Raw genomic sequence first — 1397 nt, 5'->3', positions numbered from 1 at the left:
ACTGTATATGATTTTTGTACTGCAGATGCGATGAAAAAACGCAACGCATAGAATTCAGCCGCTGAGCCAGCCAGAATGTTTTCAGTTAGCTAGCTGACATTAGCCAAATACATTCTCTGAAAATTACCATTGTACAAACACAAAAAGATCAGGTTTTTCACGACTCTTGGAGTCGTTTTCCTGCAAACCAAAATATTCAGCCAGTTTTTGGCGGTGTGAAATAAATAAATAGTAAATGGAGATGTGTTTCTCGCTATTCTTTATTTGTAACAGATTTACTGTCATATGGAATTAATGGAACGCTACAACCACATCTATCAGCACGTAGAGTCTGTAGTCTATTAATTGATTTTGTACGATTGATCACATCAGCCAAACGAAAAATGCTAGAGCAACGTGAGCTTTTTTATAAAGTAGCTACAGTGGTCGCCCCACCCGATAACTGCGTTCTTAAGAAAGAAATTGAGATGAATCGAATTCAGCAGAGAGCAGCCCGTAAACGTGTTGTTAATAGTCAAACATTTTCACTATTACCAGGTAGAAAATGTCTTCATTTAAATCGAAGAATTATCTTTTTGTAGTAGGATAATACTAATTTTTCATAATTGCAGGAAAATTGGATCACGCAACGGTCGTAGCAGTAAGAGTACCGTCAGTGTCAGAGAGTATGGCGCGGAATGATGAATCAAATTTTGTCGAAACAAACTTTTAAAAATCTCATTTTAAACACGGACCAGTTCAACGGATGCCAACTTTTGACAGTTCCCATTGTTAGAAATAGCAATCGAAATGTAAATGATCTTAAGATGTAACATGAAGTTTGACATTTGACAGATGACTTGACTTTGACTTTTGATTTATCAATAAACGCTCTTCTTGTTATTACACTCAAACCGACTGGACGTGTTTCAATATTCAAAGCCATAATTTTTGTCAGGTTATGGGCCCAGAAACGACGAAAAAGCAAAAATATTAGGAGAATTGTCAAGAAATATCATCAGTGAGTATTTTTGTCGACCGAATTTCCGTGAAGATTTTGTGGTCGCTGCGATTTGAATCGATTGAAAATTGTCGCGTGTTGAGCTGTGTTTTGAAGCAAACGAACGAACGAACGAAAATGAGTACCGCCGACGAGAAATGTTCCGTAACGCAATTGAGAGAGCAAAAGCAATGGTTACCGTGGAAATTTCAAGTGAGAATTTGGCTTCGTGCGGCTGAAAGAACTGTGTCCCGTTTTGGGCCATTGGCGTCTAGCAATGAGACCGGTACCAATGGATAGGGGGCAGCGAGTATAACAATAATATATGGGTGACACAGCCCTAAGTTGTGTGCGGGAAAAGTTGACTAAATGTCTCATACAACAAAAACCTGATCCGATCACTCCAAAGACTGTAAAT

At 38.4% G+C, this 1397-nt stretch overlaps 1 protein-coding gene across 1 annotated transcript; it reads left to right on the top strand.

Annotated features, from left to right (window-relative positions):
• Positions 1-273: 273 nt before the first annotated feature.
• Positions 274-942, top strand: LOC129572205 (PP2C-like domain-containing protein CG9801; the record flags this gene model as incomplete). Its single annotated transcript, XM_055452154.1, is given in 2 exon segments — positions 274-537; positions 612-942. Coding segments are annotated over 2 exon segments (365 nt in total), but the record flags the coding sequence as incomplete, so codon positions are not given.
• Positions 943-1397: the final 455 nt, after the last annotated feature.

The sequence above is a fragment of the Sitodiplosis mosellana genome, unplaced genomic scaffold, assembly GCF_009176505.1.
Source record: "Sitodiplosis mosellana isolate CC-2019 unplaced genomic scaffold, AAFC_SMos_1.0 Smas_scaffold_4430, whole genome shotgun sequence".
NCBI classification, from domain to species: Eukaryota; Metazoa; Arthropoda; class Insecta; order Diptera; family Cecidomyiidae; genus Sitodiplosis; species Sitodiplosis mosellana.
This window is presented reverse-complemented; position numbering and strand designations above follow the sequence as displayed.